We start from the raw sequence: 25,265 nt of genomic DNA on the forward strand, positions 1-25,265 counted from the left end.
AGTTCGGATCCCAAAGTGCCTTTATTATTATTTTGGCTGGGTATGATTGCTCTGCTCTGCGTCAGAGCTGTTTTCTCAATGGAACGACGGCACAGGTTGTACTAACGCCACTCTTGCCGGCATTGCTGTAATGCAGAGGAGGGAAGTAGTCGTGGGGGAGAGATGACAACTTTGCAAAGACTGCTGCTTTCGTGTGCCGTTCGGGCTTTTTATTCCCTCCCGTCTCCCCGAGGGCTGGCATGTCGGCGAGGATTTGGCGGAGGGGTTAACAGCCGCCCTGCGTTTCAGAGCTCGGAGCTTTGTCACTGCGTAGTTCGCCAAGTGGGGAGCGGTGACGCAGTGATCATTGCAGGGCACGCCGGGCGGCTTTTCAAAGCACCGGGGGGACAGGTACGCGCTGCCTTCCAGACGCTTCCACGCCAGCTGAAAGGGGTTAAGGATGAGTCGAGACGGGAAGCCAGCGTTTGGGGATTAAATGTCATCATTTTGGCGTTGGGAAGTTGTTTACCTTGCTCTCGCCGTGTCTCCGTGCTGGCAGCCGGCCAGCTCCCATGTGATAGTCTTCCCTGTACTGCTGCATCATTAACCGGGGGCCGGGGCCGGCTCCCCATTGGCCGGGGGAGGGCTCTCGGCCCCAAGGCGCCGCGCCATTGGCGGAGGAGGCGCTGGCAGGTGAAAAGCCCTCGCGGATTGGCCGAGGGCTGGGTGTCAAATCTGAATGTTGGCTGCGCTCGCCGCGAGCGCTGCTGCCGGCCGCCGGCTGCGGGTAGGGTGCGGGTAGGGGTAGGGGTGCGGGTGGGGGTAGGGGTGCGGGTAGGGGTGCGGGTAATAGGTCCAGGTATGGGTAAAGGTGCGGGTATGGGTGCGGGTAGAGGTGTGGGTATAGGTGCAGGTATGGGTCTGGGTACGGGTGCGGGTATGGGCACTGGTATAGGTGCGGGTATAGGTATGGGTACGGGTACGGGTATAGGTGCGGGTACAGCTGCGGGTATAGGTGCAGGTACGGGTGCAGGTATAGGTGCAGGTATAGGTCCAGGTGCGGGTATAGGTGCGGGTATGCGTGCAGGTATGGGGCCGGGCATGGAGCCCTGCCCGCCCACACGACCCGTGTCACCCCGTGCCAGTGCCGGTGCGGTTTCACTTTGCTGCGCGGCTGTGGCGATGACGTGTCAGAGCTGCCAAGCTCGGCCAGGGGAACTCGCTTGGGTTTGGGGCTTTTTTTTTCCTCCTTTCTCTCCTGCTTTCTCTCTTCTGTTGGTGGTAGTTGAGTGTTGGTCACACCGTGAGCCGCTCGGGGCAGGGACCAAATGTGGCAATCGCGTGGCGGGATTAATGAAGCGGAAAAGGCTCCTGCCCGAACGCCGTCATGCCGCCCGGGCGAGAGTTTGTCGGTGTGGGCGAGGCGAGGGAGCGCTGCCGGCGGCCCTGAGCCGGGGCTCCGCAAGGTCTGCAAAAGGAAACCAGAGCGTTAGGAGGCAAAAAGGCAGGCATAAAGGAGGACTGGGACAGGCTGGGGAAGGAGGGATAGGAGACCGCGGACAGACAGCGGCTCCGGAAAGGATGAGGAAATGAAGATGAGGAGGAGGACGTTTTTCTCTCTTAACCATTTACTATACTATTTTTTCACCTCTCTTCTTAAGTGACCAACAATGAAGATGGGCAACTGTGCCTGGAAGTTCTGAGGACACAACCAGCTTTGAGCTTGGTCCTTCTGGCCGAGGAAGTCACCCGGTTATGCAGTGGAGTGGTAACTTTGCTTTCTCATATAGCAGGGAACATTATTCCACAGCCTTTCATCATACCAAGGCTTAAAAAAGTTTAAGGCCGTGGTAGCATAAGCATTTAATCTATATTACTCACTCACTGACATCGCAAGCGTCAGGTCTGGTTGTTTAGCAACAACCACTGGGTTTAGAACCAGCTCAAACGAACTGCGTGTGTCTCGGTTACTTCGGCAGGAGCCTGTCCTCTGAACGGCAGGCGGAGAGGGGAGAGAGGCCATGTTGACACACGTACACCCGCCCCGACCGAATTTCGGCTGTTATAAAGGCCGTATGCGTTGCAGTTTTATCCCCGACCGTTTCTTTGCGCAGTAACCTAGAGGGGAGGATACCATTTCCAACGGCAGTGCGGTGGCAGGAACAGGGAGGGAAGAAGAAAACAGACAGTAGGTGCCACTCCCCGGATTTTTCCTCTTTCCCATCTCTACCTTCCTTGCCTCCCCTCCTTTCCTGCCAGATTCCGTGGGGAGTTTCAGGCTCTTGCTGCAGTCGTCACAACCCCTACTGACTCAGAGCCCTCGCTGGCTGTAGCTGGCTCCCTTGGAGCATCCTCGCCTCCTGCAGCGCCAGTTCCGCAGAGCAGGGGAACAACGGGAATAGCAGCAGCAGCGGTGGTCCCTGCAGCAAGACGGACAGGCAGAAAGACACACTTATACAGGAACAGTGCAAGGCAGCCGCGGAGGTCAGTGTGCACAGCCAGGAGCTGGCCTAAGAAACCACGCTTGCTTTCTTGGGAGACCGGTGGGTTAAGGGGGTCTGAGTGGACAGCCCTTTGTGTTTTTGCCCATCAGGGCTGTGTGGTGGAGGGCCCCGTTAGTTTGCAAAGGTAGCGCTGCTTAATGGCGTTTCTCAGTCCTTTAGACGTAGGAGCAACTGGCAGCCAGTATACTACGGCACATGCATAATTTGAGTATCAGTGTTCGGTGTAGGGATGTGTTTATTTTTGCTCCTTTCGCTACCATCTTTTGGCCACAGTGATAGTTTAATTGTGACTACGTGCAGGCAGGAAAAGGAGACCGAGAGACGAGAGGTATTTCAATGTTAAACTTCAGCTGTAAATGTCATTACTCGGGAATTGAGGTTACTGTCAGCAGGTAAATCTGTGGGACTTGTAAGAAACAAGGCTAAGAAGGGGACATGGCATATTTCTGTAGGACAGAAGCGATATTGTGCATGTGATACTGTATGTGAGGTCTACGTGGCTAACTGTTCCATAATGTTTTTCTGTGTATTGCCTCGAAAGGACTTGGAAAAGCTGTGATTTCTTAGTCCCTCTGACACTCGTGTGTGTGATATTGTGTAAGCTGATTCATTTCTCAGTATTTTGGTTCCCTTCCTTTGTAAAGTAGGGTTTATTATATCTCCCAGCCTTGGTGCGGCATTGTGACGCAGTGATCGTTAGTGCATTGGGTCTGCTGGCAAAATACGTGCAATTTTCTTGGGAGTTTAGACTGTTCAAGGACGCAAAATTTGGTAAAGTTAAGAATTGCAAATGTTCAGGACATAAATTTAAAAGCAGTAAAGCATTACCAGCTTATTCTTCTGCGATACTGAAAGAAAGCTGTCGGAACGATGAGACAGCCATGATATCTTTCTGCACTTGTTTTGCCGATGGTCATGTTACATCTGTGACGCAGTCCGTTTTTGCTGCTTGTTCCTGTCTCTGCTCTTTGGAGTTGAGCTGATCAGGGCACAGGCTAGAAGATGGTTAGAAACGTTAATTTAATACCCATGTTAAAGTTTGCAGCTGTACCTGACGTGGCAGGGATATCGGCATCCACCTATTCTACCACCCACAAACGGTGAAGGAATTCAGATGAACGCGACAGCACCCCTAGCCATTTTGTTGCACGCAGAGTAGACTCTAAGCCTGCAGTGCTGCTGCTGCTGCTGTTAATTTCCATGTCATACAAATACAGCGTTGGGCTCTGTGTCAGGAGCTTTACTGATGCTGTGAAAAGCTTGCAGTCTATGAGGAAACGTTTTTCTTTTCTTATTTGGGAAAATTCGTTAGAACGTCCAGATGCCAAGTATTGCATCCTCACTCCTCTTACAAATCACTTCCAGACCTACTCAGAAAATTCACTGCTGCCTTGTATTTTCTAAAACTTGTTCATGGCATTTTTAGTTTAATAAGGGTGTGGCTGGGGGGGGAGGTTGAGCTTTAAGCTGCATCAGTTAAGTATCTGTATTACCGATGCTAACAGAGCTGTATGCAAGAGATATCCGAACTGCCGATATTCTCTAAATACCTGTATATAGATCCAGATAGTCCCAAGCCTAGGTGACAAAGATGCCCTTGTTATGGCACAAGAAGGGAATACTCTACCCTGTTCTCACGCACTCAAAAGTTTCGGTGCAAAGACGGCAGTAGAAATGGCCAACATGGGAATCTCACAAAATGGTTTCAACAGCGCTGAGATGCACGCGCCGTTTGTACTGGCACAGCTCCGAGAGAGGGACAGGCTCGCTGCAAGGTCACTCCCCAGCCACCTCGTCACTGACCAGTTGGTCCTGGAACTCCCACTCCCTGCTTCTTGCAACAGTGGCAGTACCTGAGTCCTGAACCTGGAAGTGAGGCTTGGAAATTAATGTTACTGCGGTGGGGGGTACACCGAGCCTGAAAGTATAGATCCAAAAAAAATCTGGATCTCAGAAGCGTTTAAAGTAAAGATCTGTAATTTGTTTATTGAGCAAACTACAAAAACTTGCTTAAAAAGACTTCCTCTGGCCTGCTGGGAATTGGGAGTAGCATATTTTTAAGGACTACGCATCAACTCACACCATGTTCCAGACGAGAAAAAAAAAAAAAAAGTCTCTGCATATATCTGAATTTCTGTTCCTGCAGTCTTTATCAGGTGGACTCCGCAGGCTGCTGTAAGTTCACCGGTGTCTGTCTCTCCTGTGCTTTCAGTTTCAGGCACCACAGCTCCACAGCTGCCTTTCCCCCTGCCAGATTTCCACATTTTCTCAGGGGTTTCTATTTGTCCATGTCACTAGCATTTGCAGTGGACGCAGGGCAACACCAGCCCTGGATATGCTGCGGCTGGCTCTAACCTCCTCAGCTTCACGGGCAGCACCGAGCGGCTAACGCCTCAAGGATCTAGAGCAAAATAACTTTGTGCCACCTTTGCAGTAACAAAGTTCAGTTCAGGGGCATGTTCTCGGGGTGCTGTTACACGGAGAGGAACGCGGGGCTCCAGCAGAGCCAGCACAGGCCGAGCAGGGGTGCAGGTGGATCCTTCCCGCTGGCAGTTTCGCTGGCCCCCCTCCCCAGCGATCCTGCCCCGACCATGCTTAAAGCCTGCTCCAGCCTTCGGTAGCATTATTCTCTGGTTTCCAAAGGAAAAGAACCTGGCTGCTAATCCTGATGCCAGTGACGACTCTTCGCCTACAGGGAGGCATATGTGATAGCTTGTCTGCTAAAAACTGAGCCAACACAGTGTGATTCAGACCTTAAGCTTTCCAAGGAAGAGAGCTATTTCTGAGTTAAGCACATCTCTTCAGCTCCCCACACAAACAATCTTTATCCAGTGCAAATGGTGCATAGTATGTGTCCACCAGCAGCCGAGGGTTTTGCATTTGGCCGTACAACTCAAACACTTCTTAGGAGGGCTCTCAAACGCAGTGAAGCTTCTGCGATAGGAAGGACGATGGGAGTCATGGGAAGAGACACAAACCAAACAGCTCAGGTGCCCGGGGGAGTCAGCCAGGAGCTGGGTCCATGCTTTTCTCCAGCTTTTTTGCCAGGGCCTTCTGCTGTGGGTACCGAGCATGCTTTCAAATGTCAGGTTTAAGGGCAGGTTATACTTCGGTAAACATCTGGCAGTATCTGCGTCCTTATGCTCCTCACTGGCACAGGACATTATTTTCTCTTTTCAATGACAAAGAAAAACGTGACTTCCCTTGACATTACCTAGAGCAGCTGGAACTGCAGTGGCAGGGAAACACCATGTTCCTGAACTGACTATACAAATCACAACAATAACCTCCCTCTGACTTCGTTCAAGACCTGCAATCAATACTTTATATTCTGAGGTGATGCTTAGGTACAGAAGTTAGGAACAGAAAATGACTTTCCTGGTTTCAGCTGCCTTGGTGGGGAATATTTTAATGTAGTTAGTGCTGTCATGTGCTGTTCAAACAAGCTGTGTATAGCTAAAGCCGATGAGTTTTCAGTGCTGCACTTTCCTACCGCTCTCCCATGACCCAGGTCACGGAAGTGCCAGGCTTTTCTTCCCTGGTGTGAGTTTGCCCAATTTCACCTCATCATTCCTCGTGAAATCTGAAATCCTCAACAGCATTCAGTGGTTCAGTACTTTCAGTACTGTGCCCCCTGAACAGGCTGGGGCTTTGCCTAGGAACTCTCATGAAAGCAAAGGTGGAAAAAAACTGCGTGGCTCCAGGCAAGTTGAAGCAATTTCAGATTTGCAGACAGGAAGCAGATTAGAAATTGTAGCCCTAATGGCTTGTGCTCCTAGAATGGTCACTGAGCTAGAACTGTTCCCTTCGGTTAGCTTATGGGAAAGTAATTCAAAAGAATAGCAAGTAAGTACTACCTTTCCCTTAACAGCCTGAAACAAAGTTCTGGGATAAAAAAAAGAAGTCTTGCAAGTAAATCCTCATTCTGTTAGTGGTATTGCACTGTTAAGAATCTACAAGTTGCTCCAAGAGATCTGCAAATTAAAGGTTACTTGCATTTTTTTTAGCTTACTTCATTAGACCGAAGCACAGAACAAGTAGATCAGTATGGCAGAAGCATAGAACGAAGGCTGGTACAGCCCACCACGACAGCCGATGTGCCTGGCTCAGTCCTAGCGTTGAGCTCTCCAGCCCTCAAACTGAGGTCAGCTGCACCAAACCACCAGAGCGATGCCCACACTGACTGCCAGACCACGGCTCAGCACTATTTAGGAGAACCCTGGTTCTCCCAAAACCCTGCCGGGAGCCAGCTCCAAAGCTCACCCCAGCCACACACGAGCACAGCTCAGCGAGGGCCCCTGCGAAGAGGAAGGGCAGAGGTGCACCTCTTGGGCCTGATTGCAAACCACGTTTCGGCCATCACTGATGCTGCTGGCAGCTGGCCTGCCCTAAATAATCTGGGAAAGAACTGCATATATTAAACAGGCAAGCATAAAAATGGCCTTCCCCCACCCCAAACTCTTCAACACTCAGGCTATTTAAAAAAAGGATCAGAACGATGGGCAGCTCGTTGTCCGTTCCGCACAGTTAGACAAATCCAGCGAGCGCTCTGCCATCACCATTAATGGGACTGGAAATCAGTGCCCCAAATGCAGGCAGGCCTGGCTGCCCCCCTGCTCACACAGGCCGCGTGCCCAAAGGCCTTTTTACCCCCAATATGCTGTAGTTCAGGGTCCAAACTCCTCTTTTTTTTGTTGGTGGTGGGGCACAGATAGCACAAGGTTTGTAGACTCGGAGTGCCCGGGTCTTTACTTTACCATTTAGACTGCAATTTTAAGGCTGCAGTAGCAGGGACTAAAGGAACAGACCACATTCACTCAGGAACGTGATCTGGAATTTTTATTCTGTTCCTAATGAAGGATAAAAAGTCTCCGTTGTGCTCTAAGCTCACAGGGGAAGCGCGTGTTGGTGCCGCCCCGAACAGCAGTGGCATCTCCAGAGCCATCTTGCAGTCACCAGCACCAAACCCACGAAGCGCCGCAGCAGCTACCCTACCTTTCCTCAGCCTCGGTCAGCGCTGCTGCAGCTACAGAAAGCACTGCACGCTACCGATGAGCTCAGACTGCAAGTCAGGGCACATTTGTCCATACCTGACCTACGCAATACCGCGCAGTAACAGAGCAGCACAACAAACAGATGCAGTTACACGCTCCCCCGAGCTGAGGAAGCTTTTTTGAAACCTTAGAAGTTCACTCACTTCAATTCCCCTTACAGGTCACCACTTGCACTGTCACACCCCTCTGTCCTGCACCTGGCCCTGGTCTGACTCATTCCTCGACTGGGGGATGATGCATCGAGCCTCTCTGCCTCGGATCTGCATGCGAAATGGGAGCATTTCCTCCAGGGGAGACCGGAGGCCGATGAACCATGAGTTTCATTCCGGCTTTTCAAAACGGAGGAAGAAAATTACGATGCACACAGGGTCACGCAGAGGGCTTTGCTTACTATAGAAGCCCCAGAAAGTGCCTTAATATACAAGCTGTGGGCTGTGAAAATCAGGTCTGCAGCACCTAGGCTTGTCTGGTTCGTGCAGACTAGATTAAAGGTCAGCAGCTAGGGAGGAGGTTCCCTTTCATAGGGGAGGCAGGGCTTTCTTCCCTTTTTTGACTTGTCTAGAGGGTATAAAGCAGTGTGAAGTCCATGAAAGGCTTTGAGATGCTCCTCAGAAAGAAGCTATAGAACAGTACTGCTGCTAAAATGTGTCTGAAAAGGAGAAAAAAAACCAGAATGATAGGACTGCACTTTCTCTATTACTTACCAAAAACTCTAGAACACTTTGGCAAGGCCAGCTGTAGCTGACAGTATGTGCCTGTCACTGCACACGTGTGTCCCCACATGTACGTGTTCAACACACGCAGCAAATGCTTGAGACAAGCTTTATTTTTTTGCACGCATGCACATTAATAGTTGAGCACTGCCCATCACGTGGCCCTGAACTGCTCTCTTTTTCCTCCTTCCTTCTGCACGCTGCCTGCCCCAGCATGCCACTAGGTTTGGAAAGAAGTGCATATGCTGTCACGGCTGTATCCCTCGTGAAAGGTGGATCCCGCAGTTCAGCAGCAAGGGCTGACACCTTCTGGCTGCTCAGAGGGAAGGGGAGCTTGCTAAGGCAGAGCATGATCTGCAGGTAGCCTGCAGGAGGGGCATCATCATCATCATCTTAATCATGCTGAAAGGAAATCTGTTTTTAATCAAACTATAAATAATGAATGAGCCATTGGTCTTCAACTGCTGCACGATATTTCTGGAAAGATTACTCTGCTCCGGAGGGTGGGGGGGAAGGTGCTCAGACCCAGTTCATCAGAGGCACTCAGTGTCTCTCCAGGCCTTGCACCTCCAGGGCAGCTTGCATTTTCAGCAGCACAAGCATAACTGACATTTCCAGCAACTTCTCTGAAAACCTTGATAAAGATTCCTGTTTACTGTTAAGGCACGTGCTTAATACTAAGAAGAAGAAAGAAAATACAAAGCAACCCTCGCTTGGAGCCTGTTTCCAAAGGATGCTGCTGGGGTACTTTATCTGTGCCGCAACTAACCTCTAGCCAGCAGTAACTCTCAGTCCAGCTTTTCAGTAGTAAATCTTTATGCTGATAATATAGGATGCCTCATAAATAACTGTGCCAGCAAGATGAACACTGGGGAGGGAACCTGCTTTCCACTTATCTTTCACCCTGCTGCCCTAGTTAATGGATTTAGAAACTCCAGCAAATACCCAGACAGCAATCTAGTGCAGTTCTCCCCCTCCCCTTCTTGGAAGGACGTGCTCTGTTCCCTGAGCTTTCCTCTGCTGCCTGTGGGTGTGCATTAGACGTAGGCACTGAAGCAGATTCTTGGATCCGGTTACAAAACCGATGCAAGGAGTTGCCAAAAACCCAGGGCATCGATAAGTAAAACTCACAACTCCGCTTCTGCCCAACTTCATTCCGTTTCGCACCAGCTTCTGCATCAGCACAGGTTACACTCGGTGGCCAGGGTCTGACAGTTCCCGAATTACACGTGTGTAGTTGTTCACAGGCCTGAAGACACCCCACATGCTCCCACACGCTTGCTGCAGGTTAGCCACCACGGCTGCGCCATGCTACGGTGCTGCTCACACCTATTCCCTTCCCAATAACCATCAGCCACTCGTTTTCACACTCTCCTACCTCCCTGGCAACTTTTGTTGAACCATTTGCAGTTATATTTGTAACTGCTCCCTTTTTAGGCTTTGTTCTGGCCCACAGCTCAAAGTTGTTTCCATGTTATTTTCATTAAAAGTTATTTTGTGCTCGCAGGATTTAGAACTTCTCACAAAAATCTGCATCTCCTCGCTTATTAAAACCATGCTATTTACAAGCCATGGGATAAAGCTGCCAAAGTGCCATCGTGATAGTCAATTTCCTTCCCCTGTCACAAAAGCACCCAACTTTTGTTTATCTACCTGTCCTCTCTGATGGCACAGAGGTCAGTACGTGACAGAAAGCCAGAATACTCTCTGCCTTAGAACGGGGGTTGTAGCCTGGGTATAATTGCAGTAACATAAAAAATTGCTCCTGTACGACACAAACTTTTTATTCCTCCTCCCAAACCAGTAGCATCCTCTGCATTACAAAGTCAGACCTTTTTTTGCCCCTAGCTGCTAAGAGCTTCGCTTTACCTGGCTAGCAAAGGAAATTGCACTCACTGCCGCAGCAGTAGGCTCCTTCATCACACGTCTCATTGCTCCTCTATCAGCCTCAGCTATTCACGAGATGCCAAAAAACGTGTCAATAAAATAACTATCCTGAAGTTCACTGTCTCACTTTCTAATAAAATGAAATAAATTAATTTTTCTCTAGGTACGGTGGAGATGGAGAATTTGCTCTTTCAACCTGCAGCCATGCACAAGATCTGTCTTCCTCTGGAAGCTGGTTTCACATGGTGGCTTAGATTTTCCCACTTTGTATCTAGCACCATTTGAAATCAGTGTTCTAGGAGCAAGAATTACAGCGTGGGAGGAGATCAAGCAGCTGCTAACTTCACTGACAGCCTATACTCCTCAAAACAGCACTTTTTCCAATCATTAATTTTTCGACACCCATCCATTTTGTAACATCATCTGATTTCTAGACACTATACAATCACTGTATGCACCCTCTCAAGCTAGGGCCACAACAGGAAAGTCTTCCTTCAAATGTATTTTACTTAATAAACGATGGCTATGAGTTAAAGTTGTCCAGAGTAAAGTCATCCGAAGGTTGCATGGAAACCAACGTAGTACTTCTTGCACGTCGAGAGGCAAGGAGTGCACTCCCTTTACTATACAATCGCTAGGACCCCAACATGTAATTTACTTAGAGCAAACGTACTTTCGCTGTGTGCTTGGGGATCTTCCCGTCACAGCGTTATCATTCCACAGCTTCCAGAGACTTGCTCTGCAACCACAGAAACTCCCTCTGACAGTTTGATCTCGGCAGTTAACAGACCCAATGTGACTTCAGTAATTGTGCTGAAGTCGCACCGATGCGCACAGAATCCACTCCTTCTCCTAAACTGTTTTTTTTTTTTTTGATGTTTACTGTTGTTGCCTTCCAGTAATGTTTCGGTAGACTTGTATAACTTTGCATCCAAACCACTAAACTGAAGCTAAACTATTTTTGCCTGACCCCACCTGCATAAACATGCTCATATACACAAAAGGATGGTCGCTGTGTGGATGAAGCACATGATCAGACCACTGAATAGTCTTCTTTAAAGAATGCGTAGCTGTCATCTACAAGAGGATTCTTCTCTGAGCCAGGAAAATGTCTCTTACACAGGCTGACCGATTTCTCTTGGTGTTCAGAGTCTCAGTTTTTGTCTAGCACCATTTGAAATCGGTTATGATGTAGGGGGAAAAGCAACAATAATGGAAAACTTCATTCCCCCCGCCCCCAGAGTCCTTATAAATAAACGCCATCCGAAGTATGATCGTGCTTCACAAACACGTACGTTATGCTCTTCTGTTCTCTGACCTGAAGTTACACCTACAGGCCGAACCACCCGCACAAAAGGAGGACAGTCAGCATCCCGTTCAACTAGGATGGATGCTTAAAGAGAAAACGAAGCATCTGTTCAAACACCTAACAAAGATTCTTCAACTCAAGCAAGCCAGGGCCCTTCTGTGACAGCACAGCCACCTACCCTTCCGACCACTTATATTCTTTGTGCTCTTTGTTTGCCTTAACCTGTTATTTACTCAGACTTTTTTTTCTTTTAAATAAACTTGTGTGCTACTTGGTATTGGGCTCTGTCTCAGGTAGACAGATTACGTGCTTCCCTGCTGGACGATATCCAATTGCTTCAAGTACCACTTCAGTCCCCAGCTTCACACCCCCCACACTGCACGACCCATGCTCAAAGGCGAGCATTTACACCGGTTTTAGTACCGCTGAGAAGCCTACCACCACCACCACGCAGCTGGATTTACCAGTAGATGGCAATACAATGCCTTTGTTACACCCGGCCTGTCTGTTAGCAGCACAAAGTTCATGTGCTCGCAGTGCAACGCGCCTTGGTATTACCAGTTCGATTCTAAAACAATTCGTGTTTTAGAAAGAGATATATAATTCATGACAATCAGGACAAAATCATTTCTAGTATCGATGTCAAATTGCCCAGTAGCTGCCTATCCTCCTACCCATGCTCACAGGACTCCCTGAACTTTATATATAGTTTCTAAAGCTGTACAGTCTATGTACTGTCATCGCTTGCAGTCCGTACCAACTAATTTGAGAACCACAAATTAAAAGATACAGCATATTATTTTACTAGTCCATTCTCTGAAAGTTTATGCCTTCACAAGGCAGCTGACTACACATTTCTTTGCAAAGAAAATTAAGTTCATTTCAAGCGTGAACCTCACACAACTCAAAATAATCACGTTCTACTTAACATTTTACTTAAAAACACCCAAGAAATATTTCCCTAAAGATTACAGCTGTCACCCCCTGGACAAAAGTGCCAGGGCACTTCATGGGCTTTGCTCCTGACATAGGGTTACGTCAGAACAACCACACAATAAGCTGCCTCTTCTCCATCAAGTTTGGTAAAAATCGATGTTCACGAGTGAACACTTAGGTTTTGGAGGTTCTAGGAAACCCTCCACGCTTCCAAAGAGGATCAAAAAGCCACGAACTGCTCAGGAAATTAACGCACATTCTCTACACTATGCATCCAGGTGTTTTAAGTAGTTTTCCACACAAAGTGCAAACTTTGATCTCAACAGTTACCACCTAATGCAAATTTGGTACGTGAAAAGTTATCTTCAAGAAAAAAATGGAAAGCAGCTGTGTACCACGTGATGAATGAAAGACAAACACGGCTAAAAACACAGTATTTTTATTTGCAATATTACAAACCATCACTAGTCTTTACATTGGGGAAAATATAAAAATAAAGCCACCTTTTACAGTTATTTCACTTTAGCGATAAGTGCATTTCAGCATATTTTAATATCGGAGATGCCACACATAAGCTGTCTAACAACCGACACGCTCAATTCCCAATATATTAGAATATCAGAGTAATTACAAACAATTATCAAACTAGGTATCAGCTATTCCAACGACTACGAACAACAAGTACTTCTGTGCAGCCAAAAGCCCTCTTTAAATAACCCGACACTGTTATGAACTCTAACGATAGAACTGCTGGGATTGTCCCAAAGTGCCTAAGAAACTCTAAATAGTTTGATGATGTTGAGACAATCCGTTCACCACAGGGGACAGCAGTGCCAATCTACCACAGACGAGAACAGCTTAAATGCTGCCTCAGCCATCTGAAGTGAGGCAATTGGTTTTTTTCTGGGGAAACTGGTTCTTACAAGCTGCCTCCATGTTGACAGCAAACTCGGAGATTCACAAAGCCAAAACCTGCCCTAATTTAGCTTTTGGTTTTAATAACGAACAGAAATAGCTAGTAGGCATTTAAAGTAACAGCTATCAGTGCATGTCTGAGCCTCAGTTCAAGGTGAATTCTGTGATGGGAGCTCCTGGAGTCACCATCTCGACCAAAAACTTTCATAGCATGGCTGGCTACCTGAAGACAGACCACGTCTTCCCACATCGCCAACATACCCGTTCCTTCGCTCCTGCAACTAAGGTGGCTTGGTCTTCCCTTACCGTAAAAAGGGAAGGGAGTCAGACAGGGACAGGCTCACCTCTCAGATATCCACACCACCTGCATTACAGAGCTTGACTCAGCTTAGTAGTCTGTGTACAGAGATTTGAAATGCTGTATGTGGTATGTTATTTCAAATAATAATTTTAAAAAAAAGGAAGCTAAACCCATACAGCACCCTTTCTATCCTAACAAGCAACGTAATTAGCTCGGAAACAGACACCAAGCCTCAAAATAAAAAAAAAAAAAATAAAAAATCAAGCATCCCAAAGATCTTAGAGGATGGCTACCACAGATTTCAACGCAGTTTATGGTTAGGCACCTTCTGTCAACAGGCCAACGAATTCAGAATCAGGGGATGCTCTGCTATGGAATTCAAATTTCCTGCAGTTTTCCATTGCAACAAGTCCATTATGGTGTTTCTGGGACTAAGCCAAGGAGCCAGGAATACATATGGCTTTTTTCCTTCTTAAAGGCAATAGAAAAGCTATAAAACCGATTCAAAGGCACATTTTAATTCATTAGATATACAGAAACCAGCTTGGGCAAACAAAAAAATAGCATATACAAGATCTAAACTGTGATCATTTCAAACGGACACAGCCTTAAATGGTACTTATCTCTTAAGGAAATAATTAAAACATTTCAGAATACAATAAACATCATTTATACCCCCTCAACTGTGAAAATGAATGAGAAGCACATGAGAATTTTAGCGAGCAGAACTAACATTGCATGGTCTTCCGTACGGAAAGAGGAGCACTGAAGGCAGCAGGCAGCAGCAGCCGGTACTGTGACAGTCCTGCTCGCAGTACTCCCGCCGACACAGACACTGGTGCATGCTACACGAAGTGCCTTTAAGTCCATTTCACATGCACAGAAAAGATGATACGAGTGACCCACAAAGGACAGCAAGGATGGATATTCTGATTTTTTTTTAATCCTATTAATGATCTCATACTACAGTTAATCAGTAGTATAAAACATAGTACAAGAGAGATTTATCTACAGGAAGTTAATGCACTCATTTTCCGTTTCTGAAAGGCACATTCAACTGCAAATTCCCCTCCCACCCTCAGAAAGGGTCATTCATGCTTTACAGCTCGTATATTTGGCAGTACATGGAGTGCTGTCACTCTTCCTACAAACAAAAAAACAAATCAGAGAGTTTACATTTAAATAGTTCTTACATTTATTCTGAAAGCACAGCCTTAGTTTTATTAAATCGACATGTAAAATCACGAAACTAAATCATGTGCCCTCTTCTCACTAAGCAACTAACAAACTATGAGATTTTTGCTTCAGTTTCAGCCACTAGACTACTAAGAATGACCTGAAGACTAGAAAAGCATTTGATCCAAATGGATCGTTTCAAGCGATGAAGAGACCATGCCCAAGTATTATCAGGAATTTAGAACAGGTACAGGATTCCTAACTCATTTGGAAGCTGCGTCACATGCAGCCCTTACGTTATTTTATGCACAGTATGATGGTTAGTATGTATTTTATAACCAGAAGCCAAGTATTAGTGAGAATTTTGATTCTGTAGCCTGCTAATGTACAATATTTAAACATGAGAGTTAAAATTTATAGTCACATCCACAACTAGTTATACCCATATGCATGTATTTTCGCATTCTGTAGCAACTCATCTCTTCTTTTACAGAAAAAAAACAACAACACAACTCAACCAAAAGCAACAAACCTCTGCACTATTACTTGAGGTCTCCAAGGAGTTGTAGATAGAGGAAGAAAAACTTGGGAGCTAACAGCGTGTACACATACCAGCTGGTATGTCAGAACATTAATTTCTCCTATTGTCATAAATAAAAGTAAAGACTGGAAATTAGAACTCTTGATTCCTTTTTTCTCTCTACAAAAATAAGGCTGACTAACCCAGAAAACTAATCTCATCTCTATTATGTACATCTTATTTCACAGGTAAATATAGTATTTATTTGTGTGCGCCATCTCAAATTTATGACAAATACTCAAAAGTCACGTGGTCTTTAAAAAGAATAATAAAAAAAGGCCATTCATTTGAGAAGACCTTCACATTAAAAGAGATACACTTTTTCAATCATTACCTTCTCAGAATTTGTGCAGTGGAAAATAATCAACACAAAGACACAAGTTTATAAAGCCACTTGTAGTGCAAATTCTAGCCATTAATACAGTAATGTCAAAACACCAATAATTAACAGTCAAATTAATCTCTCCTGTCTTAAATCTGTCCTACTGTAACAAGGTTTAAAGAGTCAGATTTTTAAAAGAGCTAATCTGGACTCCAGACAAGCACAATTCCAACCATCATCAAATGCACCTGACTACTGGACTAAGCACTAGTTTAAAACATGAGAGAAAACTCAATTCCAAACAAGCAACTATATTTTGGCACTTTTCAGGCCCACAGAACTCTAAATTTGAAAAAGAAATTACCTTTTTATAAAAGGACTAAAAAAATCTTTTGCATTTTTTTTTTTTTAAGAAAGCTGAAAATGCAGATGTACGAATCACTAGTTCTGAAAAGCACGTAATCTGGTTTCCTCTGAAGGGATGCATCCTATCTTTATAATTCCAGTGTCCATGTGCTGTGGTAAAGGTGGTTTCCAGTTTCAGACTTCTAATTATAGGGAATTATACTATTAGTTAACAGAAGCAATGCACTGTTGTAGCCCATTTCACATTACCGAAACAGGCACAACGTTCCACTGAGTCCGTACAGGGCTTCTATCACACAGAAAAACGTTACTCATTCTTTGAAGACACCCCAAAATTAAGATCTGTGATACATGATCACTGGAAGCTACCATTTATGGCACCGAATGACAGTTCTTCCGGTAACACATCTTGTTCTCACAAAATGAACGAACAATTATAACCTTTCCTATAGGAAACTGAGGCATACTGGATTCCATGCTTCCCCTGAAATTGAGTAAACTGTAAAAAAGACACTTAAGCTTAATGCAAATGTCCAAATGAAACGGAAAGCATATACCTTTTAAGATTCAATTAATTCATTTGTTCAGTTTCTTCCATCTCAGCTGGCACATTAGTTTTTAAAATACATGTTTCCTTGCAATTCTCATCAACTGTATACGAGCTGAACAGCAGAAGGGGAAAAAGGTCTAATTGAATATATCCTATAAAACTGACAGACTGGACACACAAGCGACAGAGGGTGAGAAAAGATTTGTGCTGTAGTTTGAAGACAAACCCAGTCAGTATGAGGTACTAGAAGCACAATGGGTCAGAAAGGCTCGACTACGTCAGGAATCCAGAAAACTAAGTAGTGAGATCTAGGCCTTAGTAAAAGGAGGTCAGGTTGGGCTTTCAGACAAGAATGCGATTTAATAGTCAGATGCTCACAGCGATGAAGCTTAAGGAAAGCACTAGGTGTAGTAAGATGTTTCATGTCGCGGGATTTTCAAGAATACAACATTCTTTCATTTTTGATGATCCCTTCTTCTTTCTCCACACTGAGAAGTCTTTCCACACATGAAGAACACAAAGTGCTGCCCTAATACTCTTAACTCCCACTTGGACTATCCAGGTTGCAAATTATCCAAGCCATGGGTGGTGAAAAGCACTTACTCAAAAGCACTGCGTTACTCAGCAGCGTGCAGGTACGCAGCCTCTGCCACTGTGCCCCTTATAAAGATACCACATTGCCTACGTGGAAGACACTAAGGCTAAAACCTTGCTGGATGTAAGCTAGCTTCAGGGTTCTCCCAAGTAGTACTGTGTGTACTTTACTATGAACATGAACTGCAGGAATATTTCCTCTGGTGTGCTTTATTATGAGCATCCCTTCCTTCATCTCACTTACCCCAAAAATCTTTTAACAAGATCTGCTGGAATTTAAGTCAGTTCAGATGAGATGCATATAGTATGCGTACCACCTAACTTGCTCTGTATTTTCAGTATTTTGCCTGTTACAAACTATTCCTCCCCTTTTTTTCAAAGAAGGTAAGGTAAGAAATCACTACAAGAAGCAATGCACAGTGAGGCATTTAAATCTCCTGCCAACCCCCTATGAAAAAGCATACATTATCAACTAGATGCTTTGAAGATGAAGTTCAAAATGCCCTGCGTTTCACTAAAAGCAAAAGAATACTGCTATTTATGCATTTGACATTTTACAGTTGATTTTACAAGTCTGAAACGTAGGGATACCAATCATTGCTGCTGCAGAAGGAAAAACTGAAGTGGATCTACACATTATACATTCCAGTTGCAAAGCCAGCTATTTGCTTTTTCAAACAGTACAGGAGGACCATTTTAGGTCAATATTGTGTGCTTTTTTTCATTGTAATTAAGCCCGTGTTATTTTAAGGTATTTCCGATCCAAAACACAGTGGTTGTCCAGGTCCCATCACTACCACTGATACTTCTTCTGTAGAAGCAAGGAAGCCCCTTAGCTCACCTGCAAGGCTTCCAAGCTCACTTCAACCCCTCTGGCTCTTAAAGCCAACGGAGACCTTCTCTAGTGATGCCAGATGCTTATTCAGGCAAGAAAATAAAGCAGGTGAAGCCCACCCAAGCCAATACTACTACTGCTTTTAAGAAAAAGTGGCATGTTTCAGAGCAGATGCAAAATTACTTTCTTGGTAAGTGTACCTATGTTAAATATAAACCCAAGCACAGTTTTTCCTTCCCTAAAAATAGCACAAGTGTTAATTAGCAGCTTATTTGAATAACAAATACAAAAACAAAGTCAAATATGTTGTTAGGCGCTTTAGCTTCCCATCAGCTGCTAAGCTTATGTATAAACATTAGGCATTTGAAAAAGAAAAGGCAGATAAAGCTCAAGAAACTTAAATATGTTAGCACTGCTTTTGCTCAGTAACAGAAATTGGCAATAAAAAAAAAAAGCAGGCTTACTCACCCTCCTTGTGAAAAGAACTTCTTATAGACCCAGAAGGCTGCCAGGAACACCAGAACTACTGTAATCACTTGAGGAAGAATTAAAAAAAAAAAAGCTTTAGAGTGACAGTCACTATCTCACAAAAAAAAGGACAGCTTCAAAAATTAGCACTGTCTTCACCTAGAGTTCTGTACAACACCCTCTCCTTACAACACTTAAAATTTGCATGACTTATTTCACATGTGTTTGATGCTTTACTCAAGACTCTTCAAAGTAGATCCACTCAAGAACAGTGATCACCACGATGGCAAAACACCACCAGTTCAGGAATATTAAAACAGATGTCACAACATCCTAACGCTACTTTTTAGAAAAAGTTTATAAGGAATCAGTGGTAGGAAACTACAGTTGTAAAAATATGCTTAGAAGAGTGGATAACAAACACAAGGACAGAAAGATGGCGTAAGCACTTCAGTTCACTGGCACAGTTATTTATCTGTTCATGCTTTCAGTACGCCCAAATGTTGAAGAGTTTATGAAAGTGACAAAGTTGTGGAATGCTGCCTTTGAAATCTAATTACATATATGAAAAAATTTTCACATAAAGCTGATTTATAATTGCTAAGTAATCTTAACTTTTCTTGAATTCTGCAACTTCAGTAGACATTTCTAAAATTTTAAACACTAAAATAATTTTAAAATAACCAAGCCTTCAAAATCATTTAACATTACTCTAGTCACAGGTGAAGATGAGAATATCAATTCCACATAAAAAATAAAATTCACATCGAATATCGTTCAGGCTTTATACGATACTTACCACAGATGATGGCGATAACATAGGCACCTAAAAACAAAACAAATAAGTGTTATGAGGAACACATCTTGTTGAAGATGTTATACAAATGTTATACGTTATACAAATATTTATTAGGGTATTTCAAACAGGTCAAGCATTTTTGCCAAGACAAGACTTGCAGCAGGTCTGTTTACATGGCAACTTCTATTTATTTTAAAATATTCCTATTCTTAAATGGACTTTTACCAAAACCTCGTTTTCTTATGTCAAAATAAAGATGGAAGTTTGCATTAAATGACTTCTCCTGAATATAAAAGTATGTTCCCAAGAATTAAATTTTCTGTTACACATGCTTTTATTCTATGAGAAATTCTTGCAGTTCATACTTACTTAAGTGGCAAGTTGGGACTTCAGGACTCCATTTGCCTTCTCCCATATACACAATACGATCTGAACCATGTAACGTGTAGCCTGCGTAACATTCAATTGTAATAGAATCCCCTACAGAATATTCAGGTTTTTGTCCATAAATTACTCTACCATGACTAATGACTGGAGAGGAATCAGAATGTACAGGCTTACCTGAAAAAAAAAGAAAAAAAATAAATCAAGAATAGAGCTGGTACATGAAACAGATCAATGATGTTGCCAACAAAAAGCCCCTACATTTGGGTAATTTTAAGAATCTCAGTCAATCCTCAAGATATTTTATATGGAAAGGCCGCCTGCTTCCTAGAAGCTGCAGATACTTTTGCTAATGGACATGCCTCAGACACATTACCAGAAATACACATCCCAGTTCCATCAGGACTAACTGCTGCATCCAAGTAACAACCTCTCCATTTATAGTATGTGATCACATGATGCAGAGTGAAATGAGCATAAAGTCTGTCATCAAAGGAAGAATCTTCAAAAAACACTCCCAGTACAGACCTTTCGAACAGGCTTTTGAATTTTGTCAATTTCTATACACAAAGTAAGACTGAACTAGGACTCCAACTAGGCACAGAACTCTCCTCACCTGCTCAGACCACAGCCTAGGACACTCACCACCTATTAACAGAACCAGCTGTGCCCAGCTGGGCATGCTGACAGGTACCTGACTTTCAGGGGCTGCACACTGTTACATCAGACATTTGGAACTTGTCCATCCTTGATTTTACTAATTATGAATTCTACTTACAAGCACAGTTTTGTACAGAGCTCCATGTATTTTGTCCTTGACACGTCACTGTGATCTCTTCAGCACCATCAGGAAAAGCACAGTGAGGATTGCACCTTAACCGAACAGACTCTCCACTTCTGTATTCAGACTGCAGCGGAATCACTTGTCCGTGTGAGATCTTCGGGGCACCACATCTATCTTCAGTAACTAATACAAATATTAATTAATAACTAATACTGAAATACACACAGTAGCTAGTACTGAAATTTAAAAGCGTAGTGATTGACACACTTTAAATGTTTTATAATTCATTGACTCACTCAGTATATATAAATTGCCTTTGTATGAGAAAAATAAATTAGTGTCAAAAAGAAACATCACTGTAGGTATTTCTTAGGGTAGTATGATCATGATATAGTAGCTGAGAAATCTGTATTTGTTGGTTAATTATTTTTGTAAGAATCATTCCCAGATGCCTTGTCATTATACAACACTCAAGCATACCCTTTGCCGAAGTGGTTCTCATTCTTGAGAGCTCATTACTAGAATATACACGTAGGAAATCCTCTCACTATACTCTGTGGCAACATTCCCCCTCCCTCTGGCACAGCGGAAGGAGCAAGGTTGTAGAAAATGCTCTGCCATGTCCCATGCAAATGAGTCCTAAAAATAATTGCCTGTCAAAAATCTAACAACATACTGCACACCATACAAGGTGCCTGGAAAGCAAGAGTTGAAGAGCTGGGTGAGAGAACACATTCAGACGTGATGATTTTGATTACTCTAGAAGGATATTATGAACTCCCTCATTGTTCATAACCCTCATATTTTCCACCACGATTCAGAAACACACCTCTTCCTGTATTTCTGTATGAAATCACTTGAACAAATAGCATGATGCTGTAACTATGTGGTAGCATCACAGGTATGCCCATGCTGCAACTTCTATACGCAAATCTGCAATTCAATTCATTCTCACCCAAAAATTGTTAAGAACCACGTGAACACCTAAAACAGCGTCCATAGAGGAGGCTCAATGTCAACTTACTTAGCTTATGATTTCCAACTACAGTATAATGACTTGAAATTTTAGCTAAGACTTGCAACATTCTCAACTTACAAGAAAAGTTGGATTGCTATGTAAAGACTTACTTTCTTCACAAGTTGGTTTCGGCGGATACCAGGTGTTATTTTCTTGACAGGTAATTACATCCTGTCCGATCATGAAATAGCCTGGATCACATTCAAACGCAACCGAGTGCCCGTAGCTGTACAGAGGTCCAAATCCAGTTACTTTTTTTCCATTTTGAACTTTTGGGTTTTCACATTTGACCACTGAAAGAGGAAAGAAGAAAACCAGCTCTGAAACATTTGTTAACAGTATCTTTACAAGTCACAGCTAGTCCTAACCTAGCTTCCACATTCTTGCTCTTTACACATTCTTTTATCAGATACTCAGGCTTCATGGTCTGAGTTCTTCACTTTATCCACGTCACTTGTATCAACTGCATACAAACTGATGGGTTTTCCCTTTTTTTAAAAAAAAGTTTTATCTTAAGTTTTAAGCCATTCTGTGTCATAATCAATCAATATCCACAATGTAGTTTCTCTGACCTCCGTTGAAACTACATCAATTTATAGCAGCAGAAGATGGAAGTTCGTCCTTTTCTATACGAAATACCATTCGCATCCTCACTCAATTCCAAAAAAAGGTCAGATACTGAAGCTCTGGAGTCAGACAGGCTATAATAAAGAAATATATTTTAAAGCTAACAACCTTTACATTGTGGAGGTGGTCCACTCCAAACTCCGTTTAAGTCTTCATCAAGCGTGCAGAAAATAGAAGGTGTACCAACCAGCGAGTAGGGATCTTCACCTTTCAGTGCATCATTGCACTTATAGGTTACTGTTGTTTGATAAACATACTCAGCTGCTTCGGTGTAGTACCCGTTGGCTATAGTTGGTGGTGGTTCACAAGGAACTCCTAGAAATAAATCATACATTTTAGCTGACAGAATTTTGCTGTTACCTTGTTCATCTAAGAAGAAAGGAGCTTTGACTGTCAAATCATCTCACTTAAAACGTGACGTAGAGTTAAGACAAGTGACAGTTATAACTGAGAGTTATTTGTGGTCATTTATTACAGGGAACCTCAATTTCAAGAAGGTTGACTTTAACTAATGTGAACGTACTAGCACAATAACTGATTATTTTTCAGTGGCAATTCCTCAGGTACATCCCCAGTAGTTCCAAAAATATATAAATAAGCTGTCCTATTTTACCATCATTTCTTACACTGGAAAGTGTACTGCACAGGTGCTTTAAAATAAGCTATTACCACCTGAATACAAACTTAAATATGGTCATAAATTTACTTACGTTCACAGAAAGGAACAACTCCATCCCAGTCAACACCTTTATTTTTAACTACACAGGTAATTTCACTATTTCCACGTATTCTGAACCTAGACAGGTAAAAACATTTAAAAGAGGTAAAACGTAAGAAAACTCATTTCTCAAGGAAGCAGTTAGAAACTTTGCTTACATAATTCTGTAATTCTGACTATGGGGACATGACATACCACACTTTTGTCGTAACGAAAATGGTATATTAAAAGATTCTATTTTGCTAACAGCCTCAACTTTGAAAGTGAGAGAGAAGCAAATGAGACGTCACTAAAGAAACGGATGGAAACCTTTCCATGTACTCTCTAGTACTAAACTAATACCTTCAAGTTAATAACGCTGAAGAAATAAACTGTAAAAGAAAAGGAAGAAAAAATCCTCACAAGAGGTTAGTACTTTTGAATTCATTTGCTATATGCAGATAGGTGGGCTGTTATTCAACATAATACAGTGCAATGAACATATGTTTGCTCCCTGTGCCACAGGAACATTAAAAAAGGTTGTTAGTGGTTAACACTGTAGTTTTCACTAAAAACCTTAAGCCTCGGTTGATGCAAACAGCAAGTAAAGCCAGGGGATCAAATTTAGCTGGGATTTTATTTGCCCCAGGTATAATTCAGGAGATTTTTCAAGTCAGAACTGGAATGAAACCTACATAAGGAAGTTTGGTTCTGGTTCAATCCTGGTCTAAACAGAAAAAAAAAAAAAAGAGAGAAATGAAAACTTCACCAAAACACTTACCCTGTGTGACAAGAAAAGGTAGCTTCTGAACCAAACGTAAGATCTGTCACATGAACAATACCATTTTCTAATTCTCCTGGATGAGTACATCTTCTCGCTGGGGAGAAGGGGGAAAAAAAAAAGATAAATTTACATCTTTGTAGTTCTATACAATGACTAAGTCTTTGTCATATGCTGTCCTTAAAATCACTAGTATTTTTCAAGCTTCATTTTAAATTGTACAGAATATTAATTCTCAGTTGAAAACAACTGAAATTGTCAAATAACAAAGAGGAAAAGCAAGAGTTTATGCACATGTCACCTGCACAGAACTCCTCTGTTTGCGACCACCTTAAGTCTTCACCACACGTTCGATTTAACGACTTCCCAGGGATTCTCATATACCCGGGGCGACAGACATACGTCACTGTGGTTCCAACGGGAAAGCTCTGCATTGTGCTGAAACTCTCCGTGAGCTCCGCGTACTGCAGTCTTTCTGGAGGCATACATCGTTCTGTCAGAACACAAGGAAAGAAAAAGCAACATGTAGATTTATCAACAAGGAGAGAGACAAGTTGAGGGCAGGCTAGTATGGTAGGTTTAAGGATGCATCAATAAATAAAAGCAACAACGTTCTTAAAAGCCAGAGCTATTTATTTATTTAGATTTCAGGTTTTCAATTCGCATTTAGGGCACATCCAACACCCAACTCTACGCTAGCACTGGTTAATCCACCATTTGTTTGCTTGCGTTGCTCTTTAGCACTCTACCTAGGCAACGCATTGCTTCCTAGTGGCTATTTTTTGTGTTTGCCTCATTCTTGCGGTTAGATAGGCGGCTTAACCCCCTGCGTGCTCACGCGGAGCAGAACGCCCGTGTGGGTTGCTGTGGGGAAACCAAAGGGGCGGAAAGCACACGGGTGGCAGCTTTCCTTCCCCAAGACAAAAGGCCGCTGCCGCAGCCCAGACCCGCAGCGCCTCGGACAAAAACCTTTGTGCTCCATTGTACTTCCTGCGGGGAGACCCGCCGAGCTACGAAATAACGTTAAACAACAAAACCACCGCCACCGCCCCCCGTGAGGTAACCCCCAGCTCAGGGGCTGAGCCAGCACCCCCCGGTACCGGGGCCACGCTGCGTTTCGCGGTCCGGGCTCGCCCCCCGCCGCCCCCAGCCCTCCGGCCGTCCCTCCCCTCAGCTCCCCGCGCCCTGCAGCGCCGTGAGGCGAAAGGGAGAGGCGAGGAACGATCCCCGGGACCCCCCCCCCCCGGGTCTCCCCTCGGTTCTCCTCAGCGCTCCCCCGGTTCCCCTCAGCGCCCCCCCGGCTCCCCGCAGCGAGGCCGCTCCCCCTCCATGGCGTCTCAGAGAGAGGGCTGAGGGAGAAAGCGCCCGTTCCTCACCCTCCGCCCGCGCCTCGCCGAGGAGCACCACCATCACCAGCAGCAGCAGCAGCAGCCCGAGGCCGGCCGGGCAGGACACCGACACCATCCCCATGCCCGCAGCCCCGGCAGCGCCCGCTCCGCGCCTCTGCCTCAGGAGACGCAGCGCGGGACTGGCGGCGCATGCGCCCTGCGCGGCCTCCGCTCCCCGCAGCGCGGCGGGCGGGGGGCGGCCGCCATGTCGGGGCCCGGCCCGGCCCTCCCCGGGAAGGGCGGTGCCGCTGCCCGGCCTGAGGGGAGAGGGGCCCCCGGGGGGCCGCCCTGCCTTTCC

General features: G+C 44.5%; 1 protein-coding gene and 1 long non-coding RNA gene across 7 annotated transcripts in view; one reads left to right on the forward strand and one right to left on the reverse strand.

The window, feature by feature from the left end:
• The window catches only part of LOC308183432, a 30,719-nt gene extending 18,999 nt beyond the window's left edge, over positions 1-11,720 (forward strand). Inside the window, exon 3 of the long non-coding RNA XR_013942437.1 lies at positions 1,641-11,720. This is a non-coding gene — a long non-coding RNA (uncharacterized lncRNA). The remainder of the gene's footprint in view (positions 1-1,640) is intronic.
• On the reverse strand, positions 2,250-25,203 carry LOC308183429 (membrane cofactor protein-like). 6 transcript variants are annotated; one of them, XR_013942435.1, is made up of 12 exons: positions 24,956-25,203; positions 23,881-24,072; positions 23,580-23,676; positions 22,812-22,897; positions 22,210-22,416; positions 21,585-21,767; positions 20,451-20,639; positions 19,658-19,849; positions 19,289-19,315; positions 18,490-18,556; positions 3,312-3,478; positions 2,250-2,399 (listed from the first exon to the last, which is right to left on the reverse strand). XR_013942435.1 is itself a non-coding variant. In XM_080569491.1 (12 exons), exons 1-11 carry the CDS (start codon positions 25,047-25,049, stop codon positions 16,614-16,616), a joined length of 1,425 nt encoding a protein of 474 aa, XP_080425617.1. In that variant the 5' UTR covers positions 25,050-25,203; the 3' UTR covers positions 12,806-14,742; positions 16,600-16,613. The 6 variants fall into 6 exon arrangements, 4 of the variants coding, with proteins under 4 accessions (XP_080425618.1, XP_080425617.1, XP_080425619.1 ...); XM_080569491.1 differs by lacking the exons at positions 2,250-2,399; positions 3,312-3,478 and adding exons at positions 12,806-14,742; positions 16,600-16,704; XM_080569492.1 differs by lacking the exon at positions 2,250-2,399 and having other exon boundaries at positions 3,243-3,478.
• Between the last annotated feature and the right edge of the window lie 62 nt (positions 25,204-25,265).

The sequence above is a fragment of the Anser brachyrhynchus genome (assembly GCF_964034855.1).
Source record: "Anser brachyrhynchus genome assembly, chromosome: 27".
Taxonomy (NCBI): domain Eukaryota; kingdom Metazoa; phylum Chordata; class Aves; order Anseriformes; family Anatidae; genus Anser; species Anser brachyrhynchus.